At 35.4% G+C, this 15,638-nt stretch overlaps 1 protein-coding gene across 1 annotated transcript in view; it reads right to left on the reverse strand.

Moving 5' to 3' along the window:
- DNAH7 (dynein axonemal heavy chain 7) overlaps positions 1-15,638 on the reverse strand; it is a 249,393-nt gene that overhangs the window by 87,452 nt on the left and 146,303 nt on the right. Inside the window, exons 41-45 of the mRNA XM_057551036.1 lie at positions 11,619-12,491; positions 9,391-9,620; positions 6,233-6,563; positions 3,941-4,287; positions 1,828-2,008 (exon numbers count right to left, since the gene is read on the reverse strand). Of these exons, the coding sequence (XP_057407019.1) occupies positions 1,828-2,008; positions 3,941-4,287; positions 6,233-6,563; positions 9,391-9,620; positions 11,619-12,491 (1,962 nt within the window). The remainder of the gene's footprint in view (positions 1-1,827; positions 2,009-3,940; positions 4,288-6,232; positions 6,564-9,390; positions 9,621-11,618; positions 12,492-15,638) is intronic.

A 15,638-nucleotide genomic window follows, 5' to 3' on the forward strand; every position in this document is an offset into this window, starting at 1 on the left:
CTACTTTGTGCATAAGACTGTCAGCCAAGTTTGATTATACATAATTAAGCAATGTTATTTTAAAAAAGAGGAAGGGTAATTATGAATATGGCAAACTTTGGGATAAGCTATTTCAACCCATGCAATAGCAATATTCCAATAGAATACCTGAATTATTTTGATTAATTTTAAGTGACTTAGCATCATTAATCTTAGAAGATGACAAGATTAAGTAAAGGTTATCTTAAAGTTCAAAATGAAATAATTTACATGAACAGAGGAAGTAAATAATTGATAAAAGCAGAGACATTTAGATTATTTTGGAATAAGAATTTGGCTTATACTTTTTCTTATGCTATTAATATTTATATTAAATAAATGCTTTTAGATTAAAAGATATAAAATACTGTATCAGTTTATCTAAAGATAGGTTTAAAAAAAGCAGAAGGTATATAATTGGTAATATTTTTGATACTTCCTAAATAAAAACCTTTCTCTCTTAATTTTCCCTCCTTTAATATCTTGTGCTTCCTAGTTTCTTTCTTCACCCATTCTTCTTTCAACAGTATTAAAATGTTGAATCAGGTCTTGGACTATAATAAAGTTGCCATCAGAAACCACCAAGTAAAAATATTTTAGCCAAAATTTCTCTTCCAAAAGTAGATTTTTAATACACATATATGCATGCATTCAATTTACATTACCATAATTTTCCAACATTTTATTATGAAAAGTTATTTCAAACATACAACACAGTTGAAAAATGTTTACAGTGAGCAACCACATACCCATTTTTTAGTTATATTATTTAAACTAAAACTGATCACTTGGAACCCATACCTAATAATAGGTCACATTTTTAAGATTAGCACAATGTCACATATTGCACAAATATAAAATATGTGCACATATCCTACAGAAAGAAGCAGTCTACTACAGTGGGAAAGAGCATAGCTATTAGTCAGATTGCCTGGGTTTGGATCTTAGCTTAGAAGCTGCATTGACCATGAGTAAGCTGCTTAACTTTTCTGTGCTTTAGTTATTACAAAATGGTTCAAAAAGATTACCTCCCTCAGAAAGCTTTTGTGAGAATCAGTGAGATAATATACATTGCTCTCAGAACAACAGTGCCTTGCATATAAGCACTCAATAAATGTTGACTGTTATAAAATATTTTGACTTTTTTCTGGAACAATATCAGACTCTAGCAATTAATTTTTGCAAATGGTATCACTATCTAAGAGCAATGATTTTAGTCTTAAAAACATTTTCAGTGGACACACTATGGTTCTGGGTATTGAGTTCTAATCTCAGCTCTGCCATTAACTCTTTTTTTTTTTTTAAATAATTTTTATTGGAGTATAGTTGATTAACAATGTTGTGTTAGTTTCAGGTGTACAGCAAAGAAAATCAGTTATTAACTCTTATATAACCTAAGTCACTTAACATTTTGGTTCTCCATTTTCTCACTTATAATGAAGAATGATTTAAATAATCTACCTCAATATTCTAGTAATCTACAACAGAGATTACTGACAATTTTTTTCTTTTTGTGGGGTAAAGAGCCAGAAGGTAAATATTTTAGGCTCTGTGGACCAAGAGGCAAAAATGAGGATATTATATAGGTACTTATATAATCATTTAATATGTAATCATTTAAAAATGTCAAAACCATTATTAGCTTGTGGGCTATACAAAAACTGACAATGGTGGACTTGGCCTGTGGTCCACTGTTTGCCAACCACTGACCAGGAAGAAAACAGGATTGCTGTGTTTGTGCCAGCATGAACATCATTTTTATTTAGAATAATTGAGGATTTGCCCATATTTGTCTGTATTATCCTATACCTGGTTTTCCAAGTCAGCCTTCTTTTGTTTATTTAGTTCGAGTGTGTCCTGAAGCTTGGTCAGCTTGTCCTGAACTTCCCGAAGCACTGACTGCTTCTTTCTGAGACCATCCATGGCAATTTTAAGCTCCCCTTCAGCTGCAGCCAGTTTTATCTTTTTGGGAGCTACTATTTTTGCCACTCTGCCAAAAGTAAAATTGGAACATTAAATACATGTTTAATATTCTAGTGTACTTTCCATCACTGAATTTACTTTTCTAATATCCTTACTATAACTCAAAACACATCTTCATGTATAACCTATACTGATTACTATATTCTATATTTCATTTAAGAATCAGTCAAACCTGATCTCAGTACATAAAACATGACTATTAAAATAGATACCAAATACACATGTTTTCAAATAGGTAATTTTTTTACCCAAAATAAAATATTCAGTTGTCGCCAATGTCAATTTTGGTGATTTTGGACGAAGAGAATAAGCATATACATGTAAAATAGAACAGTGTTTGTGGAAACTAGCCTAATTCGTTAAGGCTTAATTATGATGAGGAGAAGAAGGGTATTTTATTTACATCATTTTACTCTTTCATTTTTAAAAAATTTTTTATTATTTTAAATAATTAAATGGGTTAATCTAACTTTTATTTTCATCTCAAAATAGTCAAAATGATTTTGTGTGTGTCCACCCACTTCCTCAGTTCCCCAACGTTTTTTTTCCTCTTCCTGTTTTATTAAATACATCTAAGAATGACACTCCTGTCTTTATATTGTACTTTTCTCAAATTTCAGAATATATCCCTAACTAAAACAAGCTATCTTATAAATATGTATGTTGGTAATAAAAGGAACTATGTAGGAAAAAGGATGGATCTAAATTCTCTTCTATCTGGAAAATGGAATAAGTCATGTTATCTTTCTAAATAAATGATAAAACATTAAATTAAAATTTATCATTAACATAATATATCATGGTCCAAAATATACATAGCCTGTAATATATATATATACGTACAATGATTCAAACTGTTTATGAGTTTGAAAGACAACCAGTAATAATTCCTTTTTTGAAGAAATAACCAAAACTTTTTACTCTGTTTTGTATATAAGTATTTCTCATACAATCATCAAAAAAGGCTGTTGGGCTTCCCTGGTGGCACAGTGGTTGAGAATCTGCCTGCCAATGCAGGGCACATGGGTTCGAGCCCTGGTCTGGGAAGATCCCACATGCCGCGGAGCAACTAGGTCCATGAGCCACAACTCCTGAGCCTGCGCGTCTGGAGCCTGTGCTCCACAACAAGAGAGGCCGCGACAGTGAGAGGCCCGCGCACCGTGATGAAGAGTGGCCCCCGCTCGCCGCAACTAGAGAAAGCCCTCACACAGAAATGAAGACCCAACACAGCCAAAAATAAATAAATAAATAAATAAATAAATAAAAATAAAAAATAGTAAATATATATTAAAAAAAAAAAAAAGGCTGTTTGTCTAAACAAAGAATATATGTGAAGGGTGGTTTTCAAAATGTGGTCCAAGACATGTCCCCTCCCCTTCAGGGACTCCAAGAGGTCCTCCTTGTGCAACTAAACATCTGTGTGAGGCTGCATTTTCCTCATATACTTCAATCAAAACAATATATCCCACAACAGATTGAATGAAGCAGATCTGAGAGTCCAGCTGTCTTCTATTAAAGCACATAGTAAAGAGATGTGCAAAAATATGAAACACCACCACTTTTCTCACAACTTTTTTTGAAAATTGTGGATTAAAAATAAGTTACTTATGTAAACATGTAGAGTTTTTATTGCTATTTAAAAATGAAGTAAATATTTTTTAAATTTCTCAGTTTTAATTTCTAATATGGTAGATAAAAAAGGTTTTGGGGTCTGCAATAATTTTTAAGAATGTAAAGGGTTCCTGAGTCCAAAAAGTTGAATTATCATTGTATCATACTATTTAGTTGGTATAGTCTTGCCTCCAGTAAATATGTCATATAACAGGCATTAGACAGGATTTTCTGAGGACCCTCTCACCTATGTAGCTCTTTATATTATTTAAATGGCCAAACCTGAAAATAAAACACACCAGTTCATTTTCTTTTTGTTAGTACTTACTTGTCATACGAATCCATTGCTATGACCCATTTGCACAGACCTTCGGCTGCTGTGGAAGCATTTCTAATCTTTTCTGGAACAAAATCTGGATTTGGAATATAATTTTTTCTTATGATGTTCATGTACGCTGGAGGAATATTGTCCTTGTCATATTCATGAAGTGACTGTAGAAATCGAATGTCACCAAGAAGTCTTTTGGCAGGACCCCAGAAATCCTCAATTTTTCTCCCTGAACCTGTTGGGTCAGGGACTTTGTCAGCTTTGATGCCTTTCAAGATGCATACAGCTTCCATAACAAGCTTGATACCAGCGGGAGGACTCTTCATGGATTTTACCACTGTAATGTCCTTGAAATAATAACATGCTATTATTAAAAAAGAATTGTTTACATATGACTTGTAATCGGTTCCTATTTTCAAACTAAGCCATAAGATAGAAACTCACTGTTCATTGGGTAGAAATGGCGAAAGTGATAGAATTGTGTCAAGAAGTGTTGAGAAGTTTATCCCAAAGGAGAAGTTATAAACAAAAAAGAGTAACAGGAAGATACCCTATATGAGATTACTTATGACATGAAATCTACTTCAAAAACACATGAAAGAGAGTTTGGCTGCTTAAGTTAAGAGTTTTGTTGCTTCTGAAAAGCTATAAAAGTCATAGATGCAAACAGAAAAACACAGAGAAATTATACATATGAATGTCTCTTATAAACCAATTATATATAGTTAGCTCCTGTAAACATTTTCCTTTATATTCCTCTATATCTTTTTCATATGTATATGCTGTAAACCAGTGTATATGCTGTATTTTAACCAATGGAATCATAGTATACTTAACATACACGCTGTTTTAAAATCTGTTCTATTTCAATAACAATACATAGCGAACATCTGCTCATGCTAGTAAACACTTACATCATTTTTAATGGCTGTATAGATAGCCTGCCAATGCACAGATAAGAACCATAATTCTAATACCCTATCTGTGCCTTTTTCTCTTTTTTACTATTACAATTGCCATATTGAATTAAAGTCTTAATGTCTTTTATTTTTTTAAAACTTTTGACAAATATTGACAAACTGCCCTCCAGAAAGCAGAAGGGTGCCTGCTGTTTTACTACATACACCCTTCGCAACACTGGTAGGCATTCTGACAGGCCAAAGAAATTTTATTTTGATCTGTATTTCTTTAAATACAAATGAGGTATGATATGTTTATTGACATTTTGTATTCATATGTTTATTGACTATTTGTATTTCCTCTTTTGTGAATTAGTACTTCTTTATACCATTTACTATCTTGTCTTAGAGCTTGTTATTGATTTGTAAGAGCTTTTCACATAGAAGCATATTAATATCTTGTTTACCATAGAGTTGAAAAGTTTTTCCTCAGTGTTTCTAAATTTCTGTCCATGGTGTTTATATCAAACAAAATGTGTTGGCTTTTAGGTACTAAAATTCAGTACTTTAAAAAATTTTTATTATTTATGAAAAGTACAAAAGAGAGCATATACATTACGAACAATATTGCTTACTGTTTTTTTGTTCCTGATTTCTTATACCAAAGAAATCCTAGGTTCTAGTTTACATTCCAAGATTATTAACATCTGACCTACATTTTCTACCATTTTTATAGTAATATAACTATTTATATTTACATTTCAATCTGAAATCTATTTTGGAGTAAGGTGTGACGAAAGGATCTAACACTTTCTCCCTTACCTAACCCAAAAGTTTAGCCAAGATTCCCAACACTATTTATTTTTTAAAATTCATCTTTATCTTTCTTAATTGAAATGTTCACTTTCACACCTTAATAAATTTCAAAGCTTAGACATGCTATTATAAAATATAACATTATAAGCCATATTATGTATCACAAAAAACAACTGACAAACATTGACATGACACTTTATCATATATACTGTAAGGTGTATTCCAATTACAAGTGTCTAAATATGAAATAGGTGCACATAGCATCAAAATATGTACTTGTGTCTTATACCCCTGTTGATTAAAGTTGTTCTCCAAAGTTCCTGAAATAACAGTTGTTGTATGGTTGTTTAGAACATTTGGAAGCTTGCTTCTTTTTCAAAATTGTCTTAGTCATGCATGTACATTTCTTTTTTTCCAGGTGAATGAGGGAATCTTTTTGCCAATTTGAAAATGATTTCAATCGCATTAAGTGTGGAGACTAATTTGGAAAGACAGACTAGATTGTAGCACACAATATTAAGTACTTTCTTAAGCTATGATGATGCGTCTCCCAGCAAGCCTGTGGCTGTGCTCTTACCTGTGCAGTGAGAGTGTCAAGGGCAGCTAGAGCTGACTCTAATATGGGCAAGGCCCCTGCCAGGTCAGCGTCACATTCATCTTTGATGGCTTTGGCAGCCATAGCTTGTTCATTTGCTATTGTTTCATCAGCTTTCACTATTTTTTCAGTTTTGGCAACTTCTACAGACTCCCTCTCAATGATCATCATCATTTCATCAACCTCTTTGCTAGCAACTTTTAATTGAGGATGTAGAGCCTCTAACTCGAATTGCATTGTGGCTACTTGAGATGCAGCAGAATCCAGTTTATCCAAACCCACTTCGTACCTCTTCTTCATTTTCATTACTTCACTGAAAGCAAAGATAAAACAAGGTTAGCTGTCAGGCTCTAGCTCCTCCTTCAAGGAAAAAACTTAAGTGTTCTTGAGCTTTTCAGGCTTTTTCAAGGCATAACTAAAGAAGTGGACCTACTGTATAGCACGGGGAACTATATTCAGTATCTTGTAAATAACCTATAATGGAAGAGAATCTGAAAAGTTATAAATATATATAACTGAATCGCTTTGACACAACATTGTAAATCAGGTATACTTCAATTTTTAAAAAGTGGTTTGAAAGATTTTCACATATATTAACAATTTTGTGAAAAACATAAACTCTAGAGCTTCAGATTGTGTGCAATTAAACGTAGACAGTATGTCTTGGGATTTTTTGTATTTCCAGTACCTGACACAATATCTAGGCATATAACAAACTCAAAAGATAAATACACTAAGTATAAGGCAAGGAACCTCCTATACCAAGACGAATGATGTGCCTCTACAATTAGTCACCTTGGGAAGTTTATTCCAACAACATTATTGTTCCTTCAAATTTATTTTAAATAGACTTCAGTGCCCCAAATATATTATTTTGAATGCTGCCAAATGTGGCATATAATTTTAAGATGTGTTAAGTATCTTGAAACAGGAATTTTTAAATTGAAGATATAAGTGGCCAATAGAGAATAAAGCACAACACTTTTCTGGTGCAAAATTATTATAAGGTAATAATAGTGATTCAAAATAATGTAATATTTTTACATACTTTAAATTTTTTATCTGCATTCATATGTGTTCTAGAGATAATTATACATTATGAGTAGAGAAAACTCTCCTTTATAATTTGTTTCATTTTAAATATTTGAGATGCCATAATGTCTCAAAGTAAAAGGTGACACATTTTAGAAATTCTCTTCAAAAAGTTGGTTGGAGTAGGTAACGAACCAACCTGATAATTGTCTAAAGGTGGAAGCGCACTCTTCAACTGAGTGCTTAACTGACTTGAGCTGGAAAACTGAAAAGTCTGTCATAGGAAAAAAAACAAAACATTAGGACATGCAAGTCAGGACATGCTACACTTTTGGCATTTGTGATTCCCTCCGAGCAAAACCTGTTACAGCAATGGGAACTGAGGAGACTGGATAGAGGATACCATATTATCTGTGAGTTTGGTTTCAGTGGAACCCTATCGGAGCAAGCACTGGAAAGGTCTCACTCCTGCCAACATGAAGCAGTTTCAGTGTGGTGGTTCATCCCACGTGATGCTTTGCTGGCTAAAACACTGGTTTCTTCGCAGGGAACCTGATAACTTGCTTCTAGGTTACAGTACTACCTGGCTATAAGGAGATCTAAAGACTTTAGCTATTATGGGAAGAATAACTACAGGGTGGGAATTCTAGTTGAGGTAAAGGAGAACATTTTTAAAAAGAAGAAAGTTGAAAGGCCAACAAGAATATCTAAAAATGCCTAGAAAACTATTACTTTCAACCTTTCTCTAAGTTTGTATCTCACTTTTATAATCTTTCTTCCAGTTAGGATGGCCTTAAATACTGTGAGCATATAATCAAACAGAAAGATGAGTGATACCCCCAAATTAATCAGACTCCCCAAGTGGTTTTGATCTCCCTGGATGGGAAAATATGGGGGGAGAAAAGCAAGATCCCATTAGGTTAAAGATCCTAAGATCTACCTGGAAAGAAATAATAAAATGACAGCCAAAGAAATAGTAAAATTCAGCTAAGTCACGTAGCAGCCTTGGGTGGGACTTGCAGATTTCACTAGGTAGATGGAAAAAATACTATTGGTATGATTCAACACGGGGTGTGTGCCGTGATGAATAGGAAAGCTATGACACTCCTGCTGTGGAAGGCATTACAAGAGTCACTAGAAATACGGCTAAGGAGTTTCCCACCAGTATCTAGGTAGCATCTTGGACAATACGAGAAAAGGTACTTCAAAATGCCTGAGATAGTGAGTTAGCCATAGGAAGATTTAGAATGAACTATAGTTAATATGCAAAAACTAAACTTATTATTTTTTTGTCAAGGAATCTGTGCACATTTGGTGTTTTAAGTATTTTTTTAATATTTAAAAGAATTTGGTCTATTAGATGAACAGATCAGCCTCATACTCCAATATAAGTTATGTAATTGCTCAACAGAGCTAATTTGTGCTTTGAAGTAAAAAAAATCTCATTCAGTTTTTAGACAACAGTCAAACACTGAAAAGGACTTAAGGCTTACCATATGTATAAGTTTAACTTACTAGATTTTAGAAATTATTTAAGTACCTGGGAAAGTTTAGTTTGTTAAATCAGACTTCAAGAGGGAAAGAAAAATATTAAAAATTACAAATGCAATATAAAAAATTGCTTAAATTCGTATAAGTTTATTGATGTTTGTATTGATGTTTTCAAATAAGAGTTTACTTAAAGAAGGAAAGCTGGTTATGTATATTGAGTGGCTGTCTCTGGGTTTCAGCTGTTCAATACCTAAAGAGAAGGTTTATTTATTATCTAATTACTTATTAAAGAAAAGTTACTCACTAGTGTTGTTTACCCAACAGCATTGTCAAAGTATCCTGGAGCCTTACCACACCTCTGAGCGGCACACCTTCATTCCTTAAACAGGTATGATTATGCATATCATGTGCTGGGCAATGCATCTGCACAAAAGAATAAGCCCTGCTCCCTACCCTAAGAATGTCTGTGGAGTAAATCATTTAATGATGTAACAAAACTCACAGTATATACATATATGAAATAAATCTCTACCACATCATCGCTATGTCATTTTTGTCCACACAAATGTTTTAAAAACCACCATAGCTTACTTTGAAATAAGAAATTTTGTTTTTACCTCCTTTTCTTTTCCAACAACAGTCTGAAGGTAGAGATTAATTCAAGATAAGAGGTAGGAGTCACATAATTGTATCTTTGAAGTTCAACATAGAAGGATGTCGATAAATCTACAGTAGAAGTGTGAAAGCTTTTACACAACTCAATACAGCCATCTCGTATTTCCTCTGACACTTCAATGTCTTCCAAGAAGCGGGAGGCAACTGCCTGTAGTGCATCTTCAGGCCAGGCCTGAATTTAAGATAAATGCTTTAGCACATGATCCAATTTACTGACAGGAGTTTGTTATTACGGCGGTCCTTCACGGATGGTGGAAATGCAGGGGAAAACATGAGGGATGGGGTGGGACAGACACTCATGAGGAACTTCCCCCAAGTACTTGACCCCTTAGGACAGGGAGCCAGTAACTAATGCGTGCAATATTAACCCTTCATGGTTTCTTCAGGGGTTAGAGAAATTGCGCATGAGTATTGCAGGAGCAAGGAAGAAAAAAGGAACTAAATTTATAGAATGTCTATCTTTGTGTGCATTCTACTATTATTATCTCATTTAATTCTCCCAACAATTCTCTGAGGTAAATGTTACTATCCTTTCCCCTAAACTCCAGAATTAGATCAACAACTACCTCTTTGATTTCTCTTATAACCATCTCAAACTCAACAAGTCTAAAACACGGTTCTTACCTCCCCCAAAATAGCTGCAGTCCTCCCCAACTTAGTCAACATCTCCACCATACACCCAGTTGCTCAAGCCAAAGTCACCCTTGATCCCTCTCCTCTTCCTCAATCCTACATCTATCCCAAAAGCAAGTCCTATGGGCACCATCCCTAAAACAGCTTCCAAATCTTTTCCATTCTTTCTATACCCACAACCATCATCGCAGTTCAACTCTCTGTTACCATCTTCCTGGAATTTTCCAACAGTGTCGTAACTGGTCTCCCTGCTTCTATGCTCTATGCAGCTGCCAGAGTGATCTTATCAGAGGCAAATTAGCTCTTTTCATACTCTCAATTCACAATCCTTCAAAGACTTCCCAGCACATTCAAAATAAAATCCAAAGCCCAACTTGTAAATCTCTACCTGATCTGGCACTTCCCACCTTTCTGACCTCAGCTCTATGACTTACCCCTCAGTTACTGTGCCCTTGTCACCCTAATTTTCTCTCACGCCATTCATTCCTTCTATGTAGCTTCTTGTCTTCACTAATTTATTCTCTTACCAGATCCTCTCAGAACTGGCACTTTTTGTCCTTCATCTTTCCTCGTAAAGGTCACTGCTTCAGAAAGCCTACATGCTACCCTGTATGATGAATTATTTTTCACTAATTTGCAAGTAAGCAAACTCAAGGAAAGCAGAAGCCTAGTCTATTTCATTTTCCTATTCACCTCCAGCTTTAGGATAAGATCTGCTACAAAGCAAGAGTTCAATAAATATGTTTTTCGTGAAATAATTAATCTTAGCAGGAAATGGAGGAACAAAGGGGCTATGTAAATTCCCCAAGGTCCAAAATTCTTATGTGTTAGATCTCACTTACAGGATCTCTGCCACAGCTTGCAAACTTCCTACCCCACCCCCTTGTCTGCTCTGCACTTCCTGATACTGAAATTTACTAGAAAAAGTGGTCGCTGGGGCTTTCTTCCTTTTGACGTCCTGTTGGGTTTGCTAATGGAAAGAGACCGGAAAAAAAAAAGAGGTAGAGGCATTTCTACCCCTCTTCCTTTCTAGCAGAAGCTGAGCTCTAGGTTTTGGGTTCCTGTTCCTATCAGACATTCCTACTTCCACAGCTCCAAGTTCCAGTAACACTCTTTCCTCCCTATTCCTTTTTTTACCCAGCTGTAGTAACATCTTCTTGCTACACTCTACCACTTCCTGCCTGACCATCCCTCTCAAGCTCCTTTAATCCTGCCTACACCTCTATGAACAGTCCCCTCATTCAACTTTCCTCAGTGAGGCCTTCCAGGGTGCTCTCTGTTCCCTGTCAGGAACCTGACTGATAACACAACTTTATCCTAAAACTTTCTACAATAAATTGATGTCAATGACTGTATACACTAGCAATAAGAAGTTTTTCTATTATAATGATTTTTGAATTATAATTTCATAAAATACATTATTACTGATCAGAAAATTCTGCTAAGCTACAATTTGGTGGGGGGCTCTAAAATAAGTCATGCTGATGAGGGAGAATCAATATTTCTAGAAGTCTATCTAAAATTTACATGACAATACCTGAAACCAGTCAATGGTACAGCAGTTAACAAGAGCAGGGAACTTTCTAAGACGAATCCGAAATGCATCTCCAATGGGACTCATGGCAAGGACAACATGCAGTTGGTTGCGGCAGCGATCAATAAACATGTTGAAAAGAGCTATGGGGCTTCCGTCAGTTTGTTTGGTTTTATCCCGTTGGCGATCTAAATGACGCATCTTATCACATATCTCCTGCTTCTCATCCAATGCAAAGAGATTCGGAACCTCCCCAGCATTTAGTAGATTGTTGACATCTTCTAGAAATGACTCCTTTTTAATCTGAGTATCTGTAAACAGGAAGACACCCTGCATCTCCCCTTCTGCACATTTCCTTAAGATCACTTTTAAGTCTTCATGCCACTCAGAATTACCATAGCCCTTGGAGATTTCAACCTGGAAAACTGAAGAATCAGCCATGTGGGCAGCTAATCTGGTGACAGACTGCCTTCCACTCCCTCCAACACCAACCAGAAGAGCATGGCTGCGAGGCTGCTTCAGGATCCTGGATATTCGGCTGATGTGCTCTATGGCAAATCGGAATAAGACAAGGTTCAGGGTTTTTTTGCTCATATTGTTGTATTCTTCTAGGTGAGCTTCTACTATCACCCGGAGAGCATCTACATCTGCAACTTCTCTGTAGTTGGTATCCTCTCTCTTGGGATCATGGAAATCACAAAACATTAAGCTGTGTAAGTCATCTTCTTCCACCACTCCGTCATTATCAAAATCCAAACTTTGAAACAGCTCATGAAAATTAGCATGCATATATTTTTTCAAGATTTCTTGAATGTAGTTGATCAGCCAACTCCTGTCTGCATTATCCAGAAGGCGATCGTAATACACTCTAAGGACCTGTATAATAATTAAAAAGCAGCTTTAAGAACTGATTCTTCTATTTTTTTAGTTTCATTTCTGTGCTCATCTCAAGTAATATAAAAAGTGCTCTCAAGAAATTTCTATGGGTTTTATTAAAAGCATATCCAAACGAGGACTGGCTCATAATAATATTCACTTTAAATATTAATTTTAACCATATATATTTGGAATAATACAGAGTTACACTGTTATCAATAAATAAAGGTAAATTGGGGGAACTGAAGTATATTATAGATATAATCTACTGACCATGCAAAGAGCATTAAGGACTAGAGAAGGGAAAAAAATACTAGAGAAGGTAAGTGAATTTGCTGCTCACTCAGATAGAGATAACAGAGCTGGGCACTGGTATCTAGGGTTTTGCAACTCCCTTGAAGTGAGCTTTTCCTTTTCTCAGCCAGATAACATCTTGAAAATTGTTGTCAAATCAATAGATTTTTTTTTTAATAAAAGTACATTTTCTAGATAACGAGGGAATGTCTTAGGTGGAGGGCAAGTTTGTCTTATTTTTGTTGTAAGTAATTGCAGAGGGCAATCTACTAAAATAAATCTCTGCTTATCTGCACATGTTGTGGGACTGCAAAAAGTAGTTAATCAGGCTTGCTACATAAAATAACTATTTCCTCAGAGTGGTATGAATGTCCCTTGGTTGCAGTCTGTTTTGGACTGAACTATGTTCCCCCGCATATTCATATGTTGAAGTCCTAACCCCCTTAATGTGACTGTATTTGGAGAGAGGTCCATTAAGAAGGTAATTAAGGTTAAATGAGCTCATATGGGTGGAGTCCTAATCCTATCGCACTGCTGTCCTTACAAGGAAAGGAAGTGACAACAGAGCTCTCGCTCTTTCCCTGCAGACACACAGAAGAAAGGCCCTGTGAGGACATAGGTAGGCCCTCTGTGAGCCAGGAAGAGAGCCTTCACCAGAAACCCACACTGACGGCAACTTGATTTTGTATTTTTGGCCTCCAGAGGTATGAGAAAATAAATTTCTGTTGTTTAAGCCACTCACTCTGTGGTATTTTTGTTATGGCAGCACTAGTAGACTAATACACACAATAACAAGCAATGCATATTTTTGTCAGCAAACTTTCTAACATTAAACCTGTCTGCATCAGCTTCTTCACCTTATAAAATGGAAGTAGTAATACCTGACTCACAAATCTCACAGATGCATGGCAAAAATGAAATGACAGCAAATGTGAAAACACTACAGAACTGAGAAATGTAATTATTACAAACTGCCTTGGAATCAGCCTAATTGTGTTCAAGAGCAATGATTTTAGTGTTTTCACTGCTGTCTGGTTGACATAATAGTGTCATCCCTTTTTCTAACATCAGTAGATACACAAATGGTATGACTGAAGCCTCCCACTTACTCCCCACCCCCAGTTCAAAAGCTATTTCTCTATGGGACAATTGAGTTTCCCAACATATGCCAATAGTCACTTCCTTGGATTGAGATACCGAAGACCTCCTCCTTCTTATGAGAAAAAGGAAACTAAGACAACCTCACATATTGGGCATCAGTGTCTAAGCATGAATCAAGTATATTATCTAGCTGCAATTTAGCAAGAACAAGAACCTAAGGCAGTGTTTCTCAGAGACTGTCAACACACATGAATCTAGGGCCCCACTCTGGACCTGCTGACTTAAAAGTTTTGAGGATGGAGACTGGGAAGATCTTTTTTTTTTTCTTTTTAAAAATTTCCTTACATGAGGTACAAAAATCTTAAGTGTACACCTCCAGGAATTTTTACACATATTTACACCAAGGTGACCACCACCAAGATGAAGATATAGAACATTCTCAACACCTTAGCAAGCTCCCTCTCACTTCTGCTGATATCTGCCCTCCTCTCTTCCGTACAGGGGACTATTATTCCATTGCCACCCCTTATATTTTTAAAAGTTGACACATAAAATTTTCCATTATAAATCTAAATCTTTGCAGGGGAAGTAATTTCTGGCATATTTATATTGTATTTGTGCTTCGAATTCATTTGCCTCAAAGTCTTGATTACAAATTGCTTTAATTGGTACATAATTTACATATCATAAAATTCACTCTTTTAAAGCATACGATTCAATGGTTTTTGTAGAATAGTCACATAGTTGTGCAGTCATCACCACCATCTAACTCTGGATCTTTTTCATCACCCCAAAAAGAAACCCTGTACCCATTAGCAGTCACTTATTATTATCCCCACCCCATATGCCGCCACAGCCCCTGGCAACCAGTAATCTCCTGTCACTATGGATTTGCTTATTCTGGACATTTCATATAAATGGGAAAATACTATATGTGGCCTTTTGTGTCTAGCTTCTTTCACTTAGTGTAATGTTTTCTAGGTTCATCCATGTTGTAGCGTGTATCAGTATTTCTTTTTACGGCTGAATAGAGTTCCACAAACACACCCACACAAACAAACATTTTGTTTGTCTATTCATCAGCTAATGTATGTTTGAGTTGTTTCCGCTTTTGGCTATTATGAATACTTCTGCTAACACTCATGTACAAGTTTTTGTGTATACCTATGTTTTCACTTCTCTTGGGTATATAGCTAGGAGTGGAATTTCTGGGTCATATGGTAACTCTATGTTTAACATTTTGAGGAACTACCAAACTGTTTTCCAAAGCAGCTGCACCATATAACATTCCCACACGCGATGTTATTATCCAGTTTTTTGTTTTTTTTTTAAATTACAGCCATCCTATTGGGTGTTAGGGGGTACTTCACTGTGATCTTGATTTGTATTTCCCTAATTACTAGTGATGTTAAACACTGTTTCATGTACCTATTGGCCATTTGTATATCGTCTTTGGAGAAATGTCTATTCAAATCCTCTCTCCACTTTTAAATTAGGTTATTCGTCTTTCACTATTGCTTTGTAATAGTTCTTTATGTATTCTGGATATTAGATGCTCATCAGATACATGATTTGCAAATATTTTCTTCCATTCTATGGGTCGTCTTTTCACTTTCTAGATAGTGTCTTTTGAAACATGAAAAATTTTAACTTTGATGAAACCCAATTTATCTATTTTTTCTTGGGTTGCTTGTGCTGAGTCTCTATATTTAACAAGCAAACCAGATGTTAGGCACATTAACGATTGAGAGC

Source organism: Balaenoptera acutorostrata, chromosome 8, assembly GCF_949987535.1.
Source record: "Balaenoptera acutorostrata chromosome 8, mBalAcu1.1, whole genome shotgun sequence".
NCBI lineage: Eukaryota > Metazoa > Chordata > Mammalia > Artiodactyla > Balaenopteridae > Balaenoptera > Balaenoptera acutorostrata.